General features: G+C 43.9%; 1 protein-coding gene across 17 annotated transcripts in view; it reads left to right on the plus strand.

Annotated features, from left to right (window-relative positions):
- Positions 1 to 17,999, plus strand: part of MAGI2 (membrane associated guanylate kinase, WW and PDZ domain containing 2) — a 587,732-nt gene that overhangs the window by 541,766 nt on the left and 27,967 nt on the right. For all 17 annotated transcript variants that reach the window (XM_060279499.1, XM_060279498.1, XM_060279503.1 and 14 more), the window contains 2 exons: positions 2,684 to 2,924; positions 4,949 to 5,092. In XM_060279499.1, coding sequence (XP_060135482.1) covers positions 2,684 to 2,924; positions 4,949 to 5,092 — 385 coding nt within the window. The remainder of the gene's footprint in view (positions 1 to 2,683; positions 2,925 to 4,948; positions 5,093 to 17,999) is intronic.

The following is a 17,999-nucleotide window of genomic DNA, read 5'->3' on the forward strand; positions in this document are numbered from 1 at the left end:
TACAATGAAAGACTGTGATTCCCTAATGGTGGGTTTGGGAAACCCTTTGGGGGAAGTGAAGGGGGCAGCTCAGCTGTAGTCAACATTTTGGCTCAGATCGGAATAGCCCTCCCACAAACAGAAGGGCTCTTTCTGTTCGCAGAAAGGACCGTGATCAGGAGAGGCTCCCACTCATGGAAGGAGAAGGGAGGCAGTTCCCCCCAAGTCTCCTCTTCTAGTTCACTCCCCACTTTGTTCCAGAGCATATTTTTAAGGAACAGAAGGCGCTACAGGGAGTAAAGTCAGGGAAGTACCTCCCCAACTCTTTCTGTGAGAGGGACCATTCTTTGAGCAGAATTCCTCTTACTTTATGCTAAGGCCGCTCTGCTTCCAGGTGGAGCGGTGTTGTGGGCAACCCACGAGCTCTCCCTTGCACAGTGGGGGCATGGCAGTGCCCCCGCGTCATAGGGAATCCCCGGCTGTGTCACATTCCCGGCTTACCAATCCGGTTGGCTGGGGTGTGTGGCTTACCTTTTTTAAGCAGTCACACGGCCGGGGATCTCTCTTTTGGTTCCTGCTTCCACTGGACTACCTGCTTGGGGGGCAGGAGTCAGATATAGTTGGTTCAATTCCAATGCCTAAGCCAATACCAATCACATTCTGTAATCAATCAAGTTTTTGCCTTAATTTCCCCATTAACCTAAAATACCGGTGTCCATGTGTTTCATTATTCAACAAATGGGGGAGGGCTCAGGGCCTTGACATGCAATGAAACAGCACATGATTTGGTGATTATTTATCTCCTGCTGTTAGTGGAACCTAGCACAAATGGCACTTTGCCTATGTAGTAATTGCCAAAGCTTTCATCTGATGACTTTTGACATGATTTTACCTTTTTCACGTTAAGAATTCTTATGGTACTGCCTCGGAATATTAGATCACTGGTTGCACTGCCAGATTCCTGACAATGTGAATTGCATTGTTACCATAGAACACCTTACCATGTGAAAATGGTGTACAAAAGTTACTTTGAATGGCCGCTACATCAGAAGTGGTCAGATATTGTTATGATGCTATTCCATCTTTTTAATCTTAAAACTGACTCCCTCTCATCAGCCACACAAACAAAGCAGTATTAGAAATCCTTTTCTCAAGCAATTTTACAGCTTTCTTGGTTTATAGCAGATCATTAATCTCCGAATCATTTCTCCATGTTAGTTACCAATCTACTTTTTGTATCCCTCATGGACACAAGTAAGAAAGCTCTACCTTAAAAGAAAGTACCAGGTTAAAACTTCTATGGCCATTTTGTAATTTCTGGACAATTATATTTTGTCCTTGGATTAACTTTTGTCTTGTAAAATGTGACCTAATGCATTATCATTATAGTCACTTCACATCATTGATTTACCAATGTACCTCGTCCAAACCTTGACCCAACAGTAAATGACAGTTTCAAAGTTCCTACACAGTGTTATAAAAAGGACTAATTAGTTGTGGTTCAAGTACAATGCTCAGCATGCCATATTCATTTAACACTCCTACAAAATTAAGGCTGCAATCCTAAACACACTTAACTGCAGAAGCAAGTTCCTCTGAAATCAGTGGCGTTTACTTTTAAGTAATGTGCTGGAGACTGAGATGCTAATGATCCAAAAATTTTATAAGGTACTTTTAAAAAGCTACTTTATAAGGTACTTTTTAAAAGCCTAATGTCATCTGGGTGGCAAGGAGAGAGGAGAAGGGGGGAGAGGTAGCTGAAAGAGTGGAGAAAGGTGGGAGAAATAGAGTGAAAGGAGTAGCAAAGAGGGGAATGGCAGACTGGGGGTGACCCTACACCAGGCATAGGCAAACTCGGCCCTCCAGCTGTTTTGGGACTACAACTCCCATCATCCGTAGCTAACAGGACCAGTGGTCAGGGATGATGGGAGTTATAGTCCCAAAACAGCTGGAGGGCCAAGTCTGCCTATGCCCGCCCTTTTGACTCTGACCTTTGAAGATGCATGTGAATTTTTATGCAGAGTTATTTTAAAAATATGGAATGGGGAACATTGCAATAAATGCCCACATTTATTTAAGCTTCAGGGCAAAACTAGACAAACATTTATATTGTGCTTTCTGAAAATAAGTGTGCATGGGTCTTGTTCCTAAGGGAGGGGTGTCTACCCACACACCAGCTTCAAATAATGAACGCACTGCCAGTCTGGACTGCACTAGAGCACATGTGTTCCCCCATACCAGCAGCCACTTGAGGCAAAGCACCTACAGCTACCGTAGGGCAATCAAAGAGGTAGAATAAGTATGTCCTCACCAGCAACAGCTAGGAGGCACAGGATGGCACAGGCAGCTCAAAAAAAAAAAAATAAGTGCAGTTGCTGACTGCCCAGCTACCACCAGTCACATATGTGGGGGGGGGCAACTAGACACTCAGCAGTTGCCTGGTTTCATTACACTGAGCAGCTCACAGTCTCCACTCACCATTTACTGGTACCAACCGTGGGCCTCGTGCTTTTAACTATCCCCTTGATCTGGTATAGTCTCTCCTGACGCAGATAGTTTTCCACCCAATCCCGAATTCAGTTCACCTCATTTTGCAACCCAGCAACATGGTTTTCATTTCTTGAAACGTATTTAACAGCTACCCAGTTTTCAGTTTAAATAATGCCTTACTAAGGTTCCAACGTAACAATTCTTTATTGCTTAGTTATAGGTCAGAGGTAAAAGCAAGGCAGGATGTGAAACCTGACATCCGACAGCCTCCCTTTACAGACTATAGGCAGCCTTCAACGGACTATAGGCAGCCTCCATTAGACTACCGGCACCCTCCAGTTTTGGATTACCAGCAACCGCCACCTCTGGACTACCGGCAGCCCCCGTTGATAGACTACAGGCAACATTCTCCTGACACCAGGCAATACCCTTTATCAGATTACAGGCAGCCCCAGGTATCTGTCTGATTGTATCTATCATTCTAATAATGTTTTCCCATTAAACCAAAGCCGTTCATGATGAAGTTTGATACTTCTGTCTGTTGATATTTAATTGAAGTCCCAAACCTAGTGGTTTGCATGCAGGAAAGGAGAAGAGACACCATTCAGGGGTGGAGCATGGGCTTGGCATGTAGAAGGTTCCCAGGCTTAATCCCTGATTTGCCCACTTAAACAATGGCAATGGAAAAGGGCTCTGCCAGAGTCTCTGGAAAGCTGCTGCCAGTTTGAGTAGACAATACTGGACTAGTTGGACCAATGGTCTAATGAGTTAGTATAAGGTAGATTCACAGGATCAATTTAATTTTGAATGCATTGATATGGGCAGTATCCAACTAACATGTTCCTCAGCACAAGGATTTCTACTTGTGCAATGGGCCTTCCCCCACTTTCCTTCCCTCCTCCCCAAATCTGCTCTGGAGGATTGGGGCAGGGGGAATCCCAGAAGAGATTTTGCATTACTCAGTGCTACTTTGGTAGGGTTGCCATATTTCCAGAAGTAAAAAATCTGGATGATCGGCAGCCCAACAAAAGTTGTTAAGCTTTGATCGCCAAAGAAGTTGTTGAGGTTATTTTGGGCAATCGCCATGAGGAGCCACCGGCCACTGAAGCTGCACTGAACTGCGCTCAGCTCTACGATCAGCTTCCTCTTCCTCCTCCTGTCACCTCCACCAGCTTGGGGGCTGCTTCTCCCCTCCTTCCCCTCCGCAGCAGCAGCAGCAGGAGGAGGAAGAGCCGGTCACTGGAGCTGTGCTGCACTCTGCCCCCTAATTGTTCTGAACGTTGGGGAGGGCACCCCCAAATTGGAGCCCCAAGTATTCCTTTGTGGGGAAGCATTCAGACATGCAATCCTCCCTCAGCCCATAGCCTAGGGAAAGCTTTCCTGCTTGGTTTTGCTAATTTTCATAAAGTGGACCTGAAAGAAGGGGAAAAAGAAATTTACAGAGAGAAAGAGATTATTAATGCATCATGTATAATTCAGATTGAGAGTGCCTTGGTGATTCAGAAGGGTAAGAAAACTTCTGTTTATGTATACGTTTTCTAATTTTTTTTAAGAGAAGTGTTTAATACCCTCAAAATCTCCTTCATAGCCTTATCTGCAACCCACAGTTGAAATACTTAAGAGTTAAGCTGATTTGCATCCCAATCATATAACCATTTCCATGGAAGTATGCCCCATTTATTTCACCAGGATTACTTCCAGGTAAACAAACTCCAGCCTCCTTGGTTTTCTTTCCACTGACCAATCTGCCTGGGACAGATCTTAAGGAGTCACCATGTTAGAATAAAGCTATGGTTTGTGGCACTGGTTCACCATAGGTATTGGCACACCTCATGCAAAGTGCTTATCTGCTGATATAATGTCTGCCTTCAGACATCTCCCCCAAAGCAGCAGAAACATAAAAAAGACCCATGTACCCGGTTCAGATACTTACCAGATAACAACAGCCTGTGTGGAGAAATAAGCACACTCCTTTCCTCTTCAACACACATCTAAGGCTGAAAACACAACCGTCAGTTTTGCATGATTATTCCCAGTAAACAAAAAAAACAAAAAAAGAACGAATGATCTTTGGAATTAGGCCTTTTTGAGTATCAGCCTCCATGTGCACTACATGTATCACACATAATTTTAGATGCCTTTCACCACACGATAACTGCTGCCAACTAGTGTTTGAACCAGGCTGTAGCATCAAACATTAAAACAGATGTTGGGAACATTTGGCCTTTACAGATATTGCTGAACTACAACTTCCACCATCCCAGGCCACTGGCCATATTTGTTAGGGGTGATCGGAGTTATAGTTTGGCAACATCTGTAGGGCCAAAGGTTCCCCATGCCTGCAGTAAATCAAGCTGAGTTACAAGTATTTTCATTTACCGGTAATTTAGCTATGGGTTGAGAATTGTAGCCTTGATGAAGAAAATCGCTCTCCATTCATTAAAATGATTCATTTGCCCCCTGTTCTTTGATCATACAGGACTTTGATTATTTTACTGTGGACATGGAGAAGGGAGCCAAAGGATTTGGATTCAGTATTCGAGGAGGAAGAGAGTACAAAATGGATCTCTATGTGTTGAGGTTGGCAGAAGATGGGCCAGCAATAAGAAACGGAAGAATGAGGGTAAGCTGGGTTGAAGAGGCAGGAGTTGGCAGAGGTACTTGAAACGAATGGAACAATCCAAACCCACAATCTTGCAGGATTAGAGAGGTTGGATTTGGCAAATCTTGGACTGCCCCAGTTTTGAGTTTTTACTAGGGGTGCACTAGTTATGATAATAATAATAATAATAATAATAATAATAATAATAATAATAATAATAAAAAATAGTACACTATTTATACCCTGCCCATCTGGCTGGGTTTCCCCAGCCACTCTGGGTGGCTTCCAACAAAATATTAAAACACAATAGTCTGTCAAACATTAAAAGCTGCCTTCAGATATCCTCTAAAAGTCTGGTAGTGTCTGCTGGGAGGGCGTTCCACAAGGCGGGTGCCACTACCGAGAAGGCCCTGTGCCTGGTTCCCTGTAACTTCGCTTCTCACAGTGAGGGAACTGCCAGAAGGTCCTTGGCACTGGACCTCAGTGTCCAGGCAGAACGATGGGGGGTGGAGACACTCCTTCAGGAATACTGGACCAAGGCCGTTTAGGGCTTTAATGGTCAGCACCAACACAAACATACTGGTTGTTCTGCAACTATCATTGAACAAAGTCAAACGTACTTTGGAGAAAGCATGTCAGGATGTCAGGCTGCAATTTTGTGGACGCTTACTTGAAAATAACTCCCAGCCAGACTCAAAGCATGTAGGACTGTGCTGTATGAACGCAACGTTTTCTCTTAAGTGTCTCCCTCTCCAGAGTCTTGAGGTGGAACTTACGCTATACCTCCACATCTGGGAGGGAGCCTTATTGAACTCGGTGGACCTTCCTTCTGGTGAAACACGCCGTACAGTATAGGATTGCATTGTCAGAAAGTTAAAAAGATGTCTGTGCCTGATTACTCATGCATAATAGTCCATGGAGCTCATCCAAATGTTCAGAGGCTGCTCTTTTTTCTTGATGCAGGAAATAGCTTCTCTTAATGTAAAGTTATTTTTAGCTCTGGAAACCATAATTTCGCAGTGATCTCTATGCAGCAAAGGGTTTTCTCGGGAATTAATCTATGAGACAGCACTCAGGGACTTGATAAATATTAACATCCAACCTATAGAGTACAGTATTTTGTTTACTTTTTTATTGCAAAAGAAAAAAACTGTGTATTTGTTGTTGGGCTTTGTGTGAATGATCAGAAAGAGACCTGAGAACTAAAAATAGAGGCATTCATAACCGTTCCAAAAATGCTGTCTTTAAATAGGGAAGAAGATAAACAAGTCTCTCCCATCATGCATTGTGGATTTGATGATGCCTCTACTTCCTGATACCCCTGGATTTGTTTTGCAGTTTCTTTCTGACAATACCGTATATAAGCATCCTATCAGGGGAAAACCTGACATATATTGCACCTTTCATTCATGACATTCTGAATGGGGGGCAGGGAGGTACTCTTCCTAATTCTACACTCACCCATGTTAGCTATAGTCCTTCTCCATTCTGAAGCCAACTAATTAAAGATTGGTTGAGGGACTTCCTGTAGATTACAGCAATGCCACTGAATATTATTTCCACGAGAAGGACAGAGGCATGAGTAACTCAGTCATCTTTGTAATATATAGAGGCACAAGGACACACGTTACAGAAATCTGCATGACATCATAGACGTAGGTGCTTCATAAGAATGTCTCTGTCTCCTGCAGACTCATGAGCCAAAATTGCCCATGCCTTCAAAGTATAGGTGGTGCTTGAGCTATTGAGGAACTAACTCTGGTGGTTTCCAAACACTTCACTGTAGATGGATGCTTTGGGGAGTGTGTAGCCTTTTGCATTGCACAGCGAGAGTTTGTCATCATCAACAAAGCATTACCCAAAAGCATTCTACCCTAAGGTATCTGTGAATCAGAGAAGGCTGCAGTTGGCTGGGATGCTGGAGCTCATTCAGCAAACTCATGCGAGAGAGAAAAGCAGGTGAATAAAAAGGAAACGGCAATCCTGCATTTAACAGGATGTGCAAGAGCCTCTCTGGTGAGGCTCACTGGATGGGTCAATAGACTCAGTACAAATAAACGAACTAAGAATGATGGGTACACAAGACGGATGGAACTGAACTCATCAGAGATTAGAGGTGTTCATTTATAGAAGAAACACTGGGAACACCAAAGGGTAAAAAAACAATTGAAAGTGCAGCCGGGAACAGAAAGCAAACAGAATGCGTTTGTATTCAACAAATGCATCAGATCAAAGCCTCCTGGGTGCTGAGAGCAAAATTACAGTACCATCTCATTTTCTAGTTGCCCCAGACATTCCGCTAATAAGATATTTGAGTAAACAGAACTCTTTACTTAGGTTACATTGATATAGAGATAGTCAAGTCAACATACAGCCAATTCAAATTACCTGAAGGTGTTTTCTTTTCAGTAATCAATGTTTCTGATATGACGGTGCTCTAGTGGTTCAGAGCGGTGAGCCGGGTTCGCTTCCCCACTCCTCCACATGCAGCTGCTGAGTGACCTTGGGCTAGTCACTTCTCTGAAGCCTCTCAGCCTCACTCACCTCACAGAGTGTTTGTTGTGGGGGAGGAAGGGAAAGGAGATTGTTAGCCACTTTGAGATTCCTTAAGGCAGGCATCCCCAAACTTCGGCCCTCCAGATGTTTTGGACTACAATCCCCATCATCCCTGACCACTAGTCCTGTTAGCTAGGGATCATGGGAGTTGTAGGCCAAAACATCTGGAGGGCCGCAGTTTGGGGTGCCTGCCTTAAGGGGAGTGAAAGACGGGATATCAAGTCCAAACTACTCTTCTTCTTCTTCTTCTTCTTCTTCTTCTTCTTTTCAACATGTTTCTCTGCTGCTAAGGAGTCTCACAGTCTCTATGCTAATCACTGAAATATGAGTGTCATATTTGAAAGTTTATCAGCTGCCAACTACCTTAGCCCTATGTGTCCAATTTGTATACATTATGGGCTCTGTTCAGAGTTTCTAGTGAATGTCCAGTGGACACAGTCTTATCCACCCCGCTCCATGTACCCATTGCACACACTCTGCCCATCAGCCTGGGAGGTCACTGGGTGACCTTTGGGAAAGTCACTTGCTTCTCTCAATCTAACATGTCCCAACAAAGTTGTTGTGAAAATGACCGAGGATAAGTATCATCATTTTGGAGACAGAGTAGTTTACAGAGGCTGTCTATAAATATATAATCATTAACTAGGAAGCCACTCGCAATTCAAATAGTTCCTGCCTGAAAATTGTGCATCACCTATGGTCCGAATCGTACATTTAAGTTAATCTGCTTCTAATAAACCTCAAAACTCTAGGTTTAACCATCCTTTGTTTTCTGAAGCAGACTCTGAAGGCATTTGAAGGACTTATATCCTAATTCCCTGCTTCATATATCATTATCCAGTTTTAGCAAAACTGGCATTGGATTCTGACTGCTTTGATAATTCTTGAAACTAAATTGAGCACTAATGCCTTAGTTACACAGCACACTAAAGTGTGGCAAGGCACCAGTTTGCTAGCTTTCCACAAACACTAGTCCCAAGCAGGCTTGTATTGATGAAGAGACATAAATTGGCCAGATTTATTGTATACACAACAAAGAAATGCAAAATGAGTTCCTCTAGGATGCTAAATCTATTTCAGCTGTGCAGTTGATGCCATCATAAATCAGAAGCAAATGGGTGATCCATTATACAGTATCTTTACACAAACTGAGGACAATCCACAGAATCTATTTCAGGAAAAATAAAAGGGAAGGAACAAGATTGCTGTTATAAATGGTTGACTTGATTCTCCGGAACAACTCAGGTTGTCTTGTTAGAAATGTCTTTAGAATCTCATGGGTCAGAGGAAATCTTTAACAGCAGCCACAAAAGCAAGGTCAGCTAATAATCTCAACTTTTAATGTAAGTTTTTTTAAAAAATGAAATTTCAAACAGAATTGTTTTTGAGACTGCATAATCTGCCATAGTTATACACACTTTGGGCTCTGTGGAGTGGATTAGCTTGACCATTGGTAAATTATACATTGTTGTTGTTTAGTTGTTTAGTCGTGTCTGACTCTTCGTGACCCCATGGGCCAGAGCATGCCAGGCACTCCTGTCTTCCACTGCCTCCTGCAATTTGGTCAAAAATTATACATTAGTGTTCTGGAATAAGTTATTAAAATTATAGCTCTCACCTAAGATGCTGCACAACATTCATGCTTTAAGGCAGGCATCCCCAATCTGCGGTCCTCCAGATGTTTTGGCCTACAACTCCCATGATCCCTAGCTAACAGGACCAGTGGTCGGGGAAGATGGGAATTGTAGTACAAAACATCTGGAGGGCCGAAGTTTGGGGATGCCTGCTTTAAGTCTTCTGCCATTAGAATATCACAGGCAGTTGTAACCTTTTAAATATTTTCAATTGTAATCTAGAAAACATTGCTGCCTCACATTAGGGGAGAAGAGTGCACAGTCTCTCAAAAAATTAGTGCAACATGCTCCATACCATAAAAATAAGGGGCGTTGTAATGATATGCTGTAGCTCTAAATATCCTACCTGGAGACTAGGCCTTTGCACCAATTTATAAAAACAGAACACGATTCCCAGTGAGACAAATGAGAAGTTCTTTGTGACAAAGAGCAAAGGCCTAGCAAGCAGAGAAAACAATGAGGGGTGTGATTATGGTACGCTGCTGTATGGATGTCAGCTCTGCACATGCCGCTCTCCATCCCATGCACAGGAGCTGACTGGACTGGCGGCTGAATCTTCCTTCAACACTGGCAGTGGAGTAGCATCACCCACCTGCACCAAAGGGCAGTTTAGGAGATTCCTGTCAGGTCATGGGACACACAGCTCTAATCTCTCCAGCTAAGGGCAATCAATGGACAGTGGCCCAAGAGGAGCTTCCACAGCCCCCCACTCTATCAGCCACCTGAGGTTGTCTGGGGGTTGGAAAGGTATTGGGAAAGGGAAGGTCGTGTGCAGATATTGTCTGGGATCAGGAATTTAGGTGGTGTAAAATAATAATAAATAATAATAATTTATTACTTATACCCCGTCCATCTGGCTGGGTTTCCCCAGCCACTCTGGGCGGCTTCCAACAGAAAAATAAAACACAATGATCTATTAAATATTAAAAGCCTCCCTAAACAGGGCTGCCTTCAGATGTCTTCTAAAAGTCTGGTAGTTGTTTTCTTTTTTGACATCTGATGGGAGGGCGTTCCACAGGGCAGGCGCCACCACCGAGAAGGCCCTCTGTCTAGTTCCCTGCAACTTGGCTTCTCACAATGAGGGAACCGCCAGAAGGCCCTCGGTGCTGGACCTCAGTGTCTGGGCAGAACGATGGAGGTGGAGACGCTCCTTCAGGTATACTGGACCGAGGCCATTTAGGGCTTTAAAGGTCAGCACCAACACTTTGAACTGTGCTCGGAAACGTACTGGGAGCCAATGTATGTGGTCTCGGCGGCCGTTCCCAGTCACCAGTCTAGCTGCCGCATTCTGGATTAGTTGTAGTTTCCGAGTCACCTTCAAAGGTAGCCCCACGTAGAGCGCATTGCAGTAGTCCAAGCGAGAGATAACTAGAGCATGCACCACTCTTGCCCTTGAAGACAATTCAGAAACTTCAGCTTGGCAGAATACAGCGGCCAGAATCCTGATTTGTATTCCTTTTAGAACTCAGTTTGTTTCTGGATTGAGCTTAAGGTGTTCATGCTAGTGTTTGAACAACTTAAGCCCCAGATACCTGAAAGACCACTTCCTTGTGTCAGGGACTGGCTGGCTGAAGAGGAATGGTGGGAGGCACCAGCCAGGGAGCCCCCTAGGGAAGCATGAGAAGAGGAAGGCTCGGAACCAGGGGATTGAGGACAGGTGAGAGGGGGGAGGGGGAGGGAAGGAATGGTGGAGGCTTGAAGATGTGAGCGAGCAAGAAGAGCCAGGTGCAGAAAGCAAGGCAGGCTTGGCTGATGAAACAGGAAGAGAGGGCAGTGTCAGGAGTGTGTGCATGAGCCAGGCCCTGTGACCGGTAGGGCTTCGCAGGACTGGGGCTTTCCTAAGTTTGTTCTGAAGAGGCAAGGTGCTGCCGCACAGGTGAGGCCAACTGGTAACTCACAGCACCTGGTGGCAAGAGCCGGGAAGGGATATAAGGTCAGCATTTCCCTTTGGTTCTTTGCTACAGCAACACGCTTCCTGCCTTGCTGCGTTTGGCTGCTTGACTCCTGGCTCTCGGACCCTCGGCTTCCGGACTCCTGGCTTCCGGACTCCCATTCTTGCCCCCACCCCGACGTCTTGCCCCCAGTCCCAACGTCCTCAGCTGGGACTTCGACTGCCCGTGACAGACAGCATCTGCAGATGCTGGAGCTTGCTGTTCCTTCTGAACTGAGCAAAGAGGGCTGTGCACGTAGCAGAACAAAGGGCACAGAGTTTAAATTTAGTTTAAGTTTTCAGCTGTAGTTTTTGCTTGCTAGGGAATCTTCAAGCTGAGGAGTAGGTGGGGTCTTGGGAACTGGCCGCTGCTTGGTGGAAGCCAGTTTGGTTGGTAGACAGTGCTGAGCTGTTAGCCATGTTCCTAAATGAAGTATTACTGGACTTGTGTTGGTTAGGGATGCCATATTTCAAGAAGAGAAAAAACAGACACAAAAGTTGTTAGCTATTTTGGGGGGTATTTGCCAAAAATTCAACACTTCCAATATCTCGGGAGGATACTGGCTAGATTGGCACAGCTGTATAAAAAAAGAACATCTAAAAATTAACTACGATAAAACCAAGGACACTGTATTTGGCAAGAGCACTACCAAATCCATGTGGACTCTTGGCAGTCACACCCTTGAGCAAGTACCCAGATTTAAATATGGGAAGTCAGCATGAAAACCCCATCTGGAAGCAATTAAGCTAATATTTGGCTCGTTCTCCTGGGCAGCTATATAGGTTCTTCCATTCAAAGGGCAGGCAGTTAATCAACCCATTGGCCTGATCCAGAAGGGCTTCTTGTCCAACATTCTTATGGCTTGCTTGAGGCCACCTAGTAAGTGAATGGCTAGAGCAAAAATTGAGCTGAGGAACTCTCTCAGCTCCCATCCATTGCGCTACACCAGCCACCAAAGGCAGCAGCCGGATCTGCTGTTACGAGGACTGCTTTAATGAGTTAACTTTCACTGAGAGGGGGGCTTTGAGCTCAGGAAAGAGGGAGCCCCATGCTGTGGGGAAACTTGCGCAATGCAAGGCACTGCCCAGGCTGCCTCTTTCTGTCAGAAGGAAGGATGAAAAAAAGCAATAAGATATTGAATATTTAATTTGGAAGCTACAATGCACGTATAAATAGGAGATGTCACTTTCCATAGGGTAATTAGTCTCTTTCAAAAGGTTTAATTATAAAATGCATTAAGGAGATGGCAGGCAGCAGTGCCCTTTGTGCACAATCATCGGGGGCTGTTTTTACCATTAAATTTCCCCACTTAACGCAGGTTGAAAGCCCGCACATGCAATTACCTTCATTTCTGGTGCAGCAGGGAAGCGGCACACCTGTAATGAGTTTTTTTGTTGTTGGCAGAGGCCTGCTCATTCAAGAATGGCATAGCAGGCAACTTGCTTTAAGTTAGGCAACTGTAATTGCTTTGACACGTCATAAACCAACCGTGCACGTCGACTGAAAATATTTACTAACCCGCTAAGCACTTCTAGTAACCTACGTTCATCCAAAGGCCCAATTAATGCCTGTCTTTCCCACTGACCCCACCACAATTCAGCTCTTTTCTCAGTATTCCTTCGATTCTGATTCCTAGATCTTTATTCTGTTGCTGATTTCCCAGCCTCTCACAGGGAATCATAGAGTTGGAAGAGACCACAAGGGCCATCCAGTCCAACCCTCTGCCAAGCAGGAAACACCATCAAAGCAATCCTGACATATGGCTGTACAAAATACATAAAAAAGCAAAACAAACCAATAACCCCACTCCCACATACATACCCAAAAGGCCACAGAATATTTATCAGCCAAAGCCCTGGTTGAAGAAAAAATGTATTTGCCAGGCACCTAAATACATGAAATGAAGGTACCCTGAGGAGAGCATTCCACAAACAGGGAGCCACTGCAGAAATGGTCTGTTTTTGCCACCCTCTAGACCTCTCAAGGACCCAGGTGGCACTGTGGGTTAAACCACAGAGTCTAGGGCTTGCTGATCAGAAGGTTGGCGGTTCGAATCCCTGCAATGGGGTGAGCTCCCGTTGCTCGGTCCCAGCTCCTGCCCACCTAGCAGTTCGAAAGCACATCAAAGTGCAAGTAGATAAATAGGGACCTCTCCGACAGGAAGGTAAACGGCATTTCCGTGCGCTGCTCTGGTTCACCAGAAGCAGCTTTGTCATGCTGGCCACAATGACCCGGAAGCTGTCTGCGGACAAACGCTGGCTCCCTCGGCCTATAGAGCGAGATGAGCGCCGCAACCCCAGAGTTGGACACGACTGGACCTGATGGTCAAGGGCCCCTTTACCTTTACCTAGACCCCTTTACCTTTACCTAGAAGAGATGCCTTAGAGGGTGATCACAGGGTCAGAGTCAATTCCAATGGGCAGAGGCAGTCTTTGAGGTACTACAGTCCTAAGTTGTTTAAGGCTTTTTAGGTCAAAACCAGCACTTTGAATTGGGTCCAGAAACTAATTGGCAGCCAGTGCAGTCAGGCCAGGATCGGTGTAATATGCTCAAATCCTGGTGAGCAACCTGGCCCTCGAATTCTGCACCAGACCAACTAGTCTTCCTTGCCCCCTGCCACCAAAAGAAATGTTTCACCTCCATCTCATGTAGTGCTGTAGTGCCAAACCAGAATCCTAAGGACAAAGGAACCAGAAAGGCAGTTCTGCCGGATCAATAGAAATACACTGATCTGGGGGAACCTGACGTGTCAAAGAAAATAATAGAGCTATTTATGGGCAGAAATATAGTAGGAAGCTTATTAATGATTTACCTGCTAAATAGAGGGTTAAAAAAATAGTACATACAAATGTTGCATACATCTGAGTCTCTTTATTTTAATGGTTTTTAAAAGCTTTACAATTTTATTTGTAATTAACCTATCAATAAAAATGTCACTTAGATGCTCCCCAGGAATATTATCTCCTCATTATTGTCACAAAACAGGCCGCTCAATTTCATAGCTCAGTTGTTCTAGAGCCTGGCTGGAGAATCTGAATTAATCTGAACTGAAATGGCTTTTTCTTTACAGCAACACACTCTCCCGCTTTCATAAATATAAAAGAAAAGAGTAATTAAGATGCAACTTACAATGTATCAAAAATGCAAGCGAAGTTTTTGTGTGGGGGTGTGACACGAACACTGTGTTCTGATGAAAGCCTGCATTTTATTTTTGGGGTGTGCCGACATCAAGCACATTAGTGACTCGGCATGGCATCTCTCACGGTGCCGTCCTCTTCCCTTGCATCTCCCCCCTAAATACCATTACAGATCCTTGGCTCCCAGCCCCCTTGCCACCCAAGCCTTCCCTTTCCTGAATATTCCTCTCTGAAACAGCACACATTCCCCCACTTCCCAATAAATATTCCGTGCATATGCAATATAAAAGATACAGCCAAACGCTAGGCAGGTTTGTACAATGATTTAGAGGTTATTTTAGCAGTTTAATGTCCTCTACTCTCCATCTTCACGGATTGTCCCAGAGTGAGCCATAGATAGCTCAGGGAACAATAATGCAGAATAAACATGTACCATAATGTATCAAAATCATCTTTGCTCTTTGTGTTCCTTAGCACTTTAAGATGTTAGGTTAGTTTCTCCATAAGATTGTTCCACAATCTATTCAATCATGCCTCTATAGAGGCAAGGTAGTAGCTGTTTTCCAATAGTATCAATATTCTTCTAGCTGCAGACATTGAAAAGTTTAGAAGGCCCTTAAACAGTAAATTATTTGGGTCGTCTATAAACAGATTTAATAAAGCTAACTTCAGATCAGATTGTATTACCTGTCCTGCAATAGAAGAAAGATGATTTTCCAAAGCATTTGTACAGGATTTCATTTTGATCATGTATGGAAATACGAACCTAACTGTTGACATCCTCTGCATCACAAACGACTTGAACGGGAGCTGAACCTGTGTAGCAGCACCTGTGAATTGTTTTAAAACTATTTTCTCTCATTTTTGCTGACAATGACTTAAAAGGTTTTGCCAGTGTGCCTAATCAATTTTGCAGTAGAAATCCATTTCCCATATAGATTTTAATGAGATTAGATCTGCTGTCATCACATTGCAGATAACTTTGTAGATTTTTGAGAGTATTTTTATTTATTTATTTGTAGATATAATTTAAAATTAGTTGTTCCGTAGCTTTTCAGGGTCTGGTGGCTGGAGGCAATTGACCTCACACCTCCTTGAGTGAAGTTGCATTTGATGTTGGAGCCTTTCCCATCTTTAGTCAGAATGGTCAGGAACGAATAGCCCATCGGCTGAAATGCTGCTAGCAACCAGGACTTTTTTTCAGCCGGAACTCACCAAAACTTAGTTCCGGCACCACTCAGGTGGGCGCCATTGCCATTCTAAGAGAAAGAACAAGGCATTCATGTTGATTTCCGGCACCTCTTTTTCTACAAAAATAGCACTGCTAGCAACTATAGGAATGTAGAATCTCTTGAGTAGAAACTGCATTTTTAATCTAACCAGTATAGGAGAGGAAAGTCATAACCAAGAAAGTGGCAGTTGATTGCCAAGCTAGGATAGTGAAATGGAAAGATGAGGAAGGAGAATGGTTCGTTGGGAATTTCCATCTTTATGGAAATTGCCGGAAGGGATCCCAGTGAAACTGACTGCCAACTGCATGGGCCATTACTGCTATGAAAGGGAGCTTTCTAACTCTTAGAAGTGCTAGGTCTCATAAGGTCTGTGACTCTCAATGCACATGCTTTTTATAAAGTAGTGTCAAGTATCAAAGCAAGATTCGTCATCTGCTAGAACCTAGGAGAAAATAGCCACGCAATTTGTGTTTTTCAGTCATTGAATGTGACTTGAAAAAAATAATATCTCAAGGACGTTTGTTCAGGGTAGCACTGGCATGCATTGGTGTCCATGAAAGACGCACACTAACGGCTTTCCTGTTACTTGTATGAAGGGTGAAAGCGCTTAGGAAGGAGCTGATGAGAAGCACATTTGGGAGGCCCACCAATGGCATGCAGGTCCTGTCAGCCCCACCACCCATATTTTAGTGTAGATGTCTGGGGCAAGGAAGCCTTTGTACATAGCCAGACCTAGGCCCTGGGGCCCTGCATGATCCTGATTTCAGAATCCAGGAAACTTACACACATAGAGGTCTACACACAAAGGCTTCCCAACCATGGACATCAATGCTAACATGCAGATCCAGCTCCAATTAGATGGGGCAGGGTAAGGTAGCTTCATGGGGGGGGGGAGTGTGTGTATGTATATAGATCATTCAGATTCAAACATGACTTAGATTTCCACCCAAAGTCTGAGTTGATTTTCAGATGCCTCCCATAGTGAGAATTGTCTCCATGCTCTCTGGGACAGCTCTCCCCATGCTGAGCTATTGCAGAGCAGGTGTGTTGCTCTGGTATTGATAAATGTGCTTATTTAATCTGCTCAGCCATGTGTCCTGCTCTCCAGCAGCTCTACATGTTTACAAAATCCCATCTAGGTTTTATGACATTCTGTGCTGCAGTGATCAAATGTCCCTACAAGATGAGCTGCAGTTTTCTTTAGCTGGAAAGCATTGACAGGCGGCTGTCGTTCTGTTGATACTGTGCTTCTTTGACTGAGCCCACATGCTCTTGTTCATGGGGGTGATAACCTCTGGCCCATCAATACACAGGAAAACAGACAGCGGTGGGGTTTGGGGAGCCCTGGTATCGCACTGGCAGTTCTTATCTGTGTAGCTTGTTTGACAAATCAAGATACTTGTTCATGGGGACTAGTTTCTAACATGTTTCTCAAAAGAAACACAGGCAGAGCAGTTATAAATAAAGAGTGCACATATGGCATAAAAGAAGCAGCTTGTGACCTAGGTAGGAATTATGCTGAAGTTAAAAAAAGAAGGCCAGCTGATTGATTTGTTATCTTATATATTTCTATTCTACTTTCAGGGTGTCTGCAAGGCAGCTCATAGGCTAACAGCAATCCAAAAACAGTAGGAACAGCAATAAAATAGCAGGAAACATAAAAAAGATACTAACAGTAATAAAAGCTGCATATAGAAATCTGCTAAACCAGGGAGTTAATTTAACTTGGGTTCAAATTTGCACTTTTGCCATCCGGTGGGTCAGGGAGCAAATACCTGACTCAAGATTATAACTGATATTATTCTTTGAAAGAAGCAATCTATATCTTCATATAAAAAATAAGATGAGCTTTGAAGACACAGCGATGTAAAGGAAAATGCCATACATTCTTCAGAAAATAATGATGGATTATGAATGGCATAAGAATAGTGTTGTAATTACAGTGACAAAGCAATCAATAGGGTTGCTATTTCCTACCCTAACTGAATATTGGGCCGCTTCCTCGCTTTTGCCAGGCAGCATACTTTTCAAAAAGAATGTCTTAAGTGCCCTATCATTTGCTAGGATTTTCTGTTAGAGTCGGGGCACAATCCATCCCATGTTAAGCACTCTTCATTCTCATTGATTTCAGTAGGAGAAAGTTAAGCGACATGTTTAACTCCATCACGAAAACAAATGGGATTTAAATAATGGGCTGACTTTGCTACATTGTGCCGTTGTTGTTGCTTATTTTATTTTTATTCCATATCTTCTCCAGGGAGATGTGAAAGCCTAAAATTACATGGCAGACTTCAGTTTCAGACTGCTTTGGCCCACTGGCATAGTGTATGAGAGCAGCTCTGAATAGGCCCATCCTGTTCCCAGGATTAGGACCTTCAGAATTCCCCAGCTGCTCAGGATATGCAGCAGAATGGTTCTTGTTAAACTCTATCATTACC

This window comes from Zootoca vivipara, chromosome 10 (assembly GCF_963506605.1).
Source record: "Zootoca vivipara chromosome 10, rZooViv1.1, whole genome shotgun sequence".
NCBI classification, from domain to species: Eukaryota; Metazoa; Chordata; class Lepidosauria; order Squamata; family Lacertidae; genus Zootoca; species Zootoca vivipara.